Source organism: Salmo salar, chromosome ssa15 (assembly GCF_905237065.1).
Source record: "Salmo salar chromosome ssa15, Ssal_v3.1, whole genome shotgun sequence".
Taxonomy (NCBI): Eukaryota; Metazoa; Chordata; class Actinopteri; order Salmoniformes; family Salmonidae; genus Salmo; species Salmo salar.
Window position 1 is genome coordinate 60,873,541 of NC_059456.1, and position 2,332 is coordinate 60,875,872.

The 2,332-nt window shown below is 41.3% G+C and overlaps 1 protein-coding gene across 1 annotated transcript; it reads right to left on the reverse strand.

The window, feature by feature from the left end:
• Positions 1–554: 554 nt before the first annotated feature.
• Positions 555–1,966, reverse strand: LOC106571874 (cytosolic sulfotransferase 1-like). The gene is made up of 3 exons (XM_045696080.1): positions 1,582–1,966; positions 1,415–1,534; positions 555–1,300 (listed from the first exon to the last, which is right to left on the reverse strand). Exons 1-3 carry the CDS (start codon positions 1,820–1,822, stop codon positions 1,188–1,190), a joined length of 474 nt encoding a protein of 157 aa, XP_045552036.1. The 5' UTR covers positions 1,823–1,966; the 3' UTR covers positions 555–1,187.
• Positions 1,967–2,332: the final 366 nt, after the last annotated feature.

Genomic DNA, 2,332 nt, shown 5'->3' on the forward strand with positions numbered 1-2,332 from the left:
ATAAAAAACAAGGACATTTCTAAGTGACCCCGCACTTTTGAACAGTAGTGTGCATTTCACTGTATCTTGCTGCTGCTAACTAGGCAGTGAGGCAGCCTATTTCTGAGTGAGTTAGAGAGTGCAGCACCTATATCTTCTGCACAGATTCTGTCAGACCTGGGACCTGACAGTAAATCTCAGCAAGACAAAATAATGGTGTTCCAAAGAAGGTCAATTTGCCAGGACCACGAATACAAATTCCATCTAGACACCGTTGCCTTAGAGCACACAACAAACTATACATACCTCAGCCTAAACATCAGTGCCACAGGTAACTTCCACAAAGCTGTGAACGATCTGAGAGACAAGGCAAGAAGGTCCTTCTATGCCATCAAAAATAACATAAAATTCAAAATACCAATTAGGATCTTGCTAAAATTACTTGAATCAGTTATATAACCCATTACCCTTTATGGTTGTGAGGTCTGGGTCCGCACACCAACCAAGAATTCACAAAATGTGACAAACACCAAATTGAGACCTTGCATGCAGAATTCTGCAAATATATCCTCTGTGTACAACGTAAAACACTAAATAATGCATGCAGAGCAGAATTAGGCCGATACCCACTAATTATCAAAATCCAGAAAAGAGACGTGAAACTCTACAACCACCTAAAAGGAAGCGATACCCAAACCTTCCATAACAAAGCCATCACCTACAGAGAAATGAACCTGGAGAGGAGCCCGCTAAGCAAGCTGGTCCTGGGGCTCTGTTCCCAAACACAAACAGACCCCACAGAGCCCCAGGACAGTACATTAACCTCAATGTATTACATTTATTTGTATAGAGTATAAGAGGACTAACTGTTACGTAGTTTTAAAGTAGAAAAATTGTCAAACTGCATAAAACTTTGATGCTTAGTAATAATGTTCTTCTCCTTTCTCACATTGGATACTGTATGGATTCTCACTGTTTTTTCTCAGACACTGAAAATCAAAATAATTCACAACTAGCTCACATTCATAAGAGGGTACTGGTGCAGCATGTCATCATTTGACTTTTGTTTTTAGTCCAGATCTTATCTCAGCCTATAGCTCATATCTCAAAGTAACATCAAAGTAACCTATCGAAGCCTGACACCCCAGCAAAGCCTGCAGTAAGTGCATATGCCCCATGAAAACAGTCAATTAACCTGACCCCAACTTCTAGACTACAGTGTGAAACTGAACAGTGATGTTCTTCATCTTCTTCTTATAGTCTTCATCAAACTGTTCACTCTGGGCCACAGTGAAATGGTTCTTCCAGTCACCAACCTTTCCTGTAGTGAGGGAGAGTGGGAGAATGAGAGAAACAAGTGTGAGCAAAGAAAAAGTGATGGACATAGAGAGAAGAGGAGAAAAAGACTGACAGAGAGCGAGAGGAAATAGTGTACCTTTTCGCATGAAGAGAGAGATCTTGAAGTCCATGGCTAGGCTGGTGGAGTAGTTGACAAAGCTGTTCTTCTTCATGTTTTCAAACTGCACTCTTCCTCTCACTCTCTCCTTCTCCTCCACTGAAGAAGACAAATCCAGGAACGAGCACAGCCTGTCCAGCGCCCGCTCTGTGTCCTGAAGAAGCACACACACACACACTGGATACTGTACTCTAACTCTAAGAGCATCTTTATGGCACAGGAGGTGGTTATTTGATTCACCTCAACCATGGCCTCATAGAACAGATAGAGGAGTTTAGAGTGAGTCTGTTTTTTCTCCCACCAGCCAGTCACATGGTTGGACCAGGGACCAAACACCACTGAGGAAAACAGCCATGTGGAAATGACAGGATCAGGCAGTAATGTCATATATTTATATTATTTCTTTCTTATTTTACCTTTATTTCACTAGGCAAGTCAGTTAAGAACAAATTCTTATTTACAATGAAGGCCTACCAAAAGGCAAAAAACCTCCTGCGGAGACGGGGACTGGGATTAAAAAAATTTAAAACAATAAACTACAAATATAGGACAAAACACATCACGACAAGAGAGACAACACTACATAAAGAGAGACCTAAGACAACAACATAGCAAGGCAGCAACACATGACAACACAGCATGGTAGCAACACAACATGACAACAGTATGGTAGCAAAACAACATGGTAGCAGCACAAAACATGGTACAAACATTATTGGGCACCGACAACAGCACAAAGGGCAAGAAGGCAGAGACAACAATACATCACGCAAAGCAGCCACAACTATCAGTAAAGACAGTCCATGATTGAGTCTTTCAATGAAGAGATTAAGATAAAACTGTCCAGTTTGAATGTTTGTTGCAGCTCGTTCCATTTGCTAGCTGTAGCGAACTGAA

Coding starts and splice junctions, on each gene's coding strand:
- LOC106571874 (XM_045696080.1), bottom strand. CDS start 1,822: ATGACATTACTGCCTGATCCTGTCATTTCCACATGGCTGTTTTCCTCA. Junction 1,535..1,581: donor GTGCTTCTTCAGGACACAGA/GCGGGCGCTGGA, acceptor TGTCTTCTTCAG/TGGAGGAGAAGGAGAGAGTG. Junction 1,301..1,414: donor CTCTCTCTTCATGCGAAAAG/GTACACTATTTC, acceptor CCCTCACTACAG/GAAAGGTTGGTGACTGGAAG.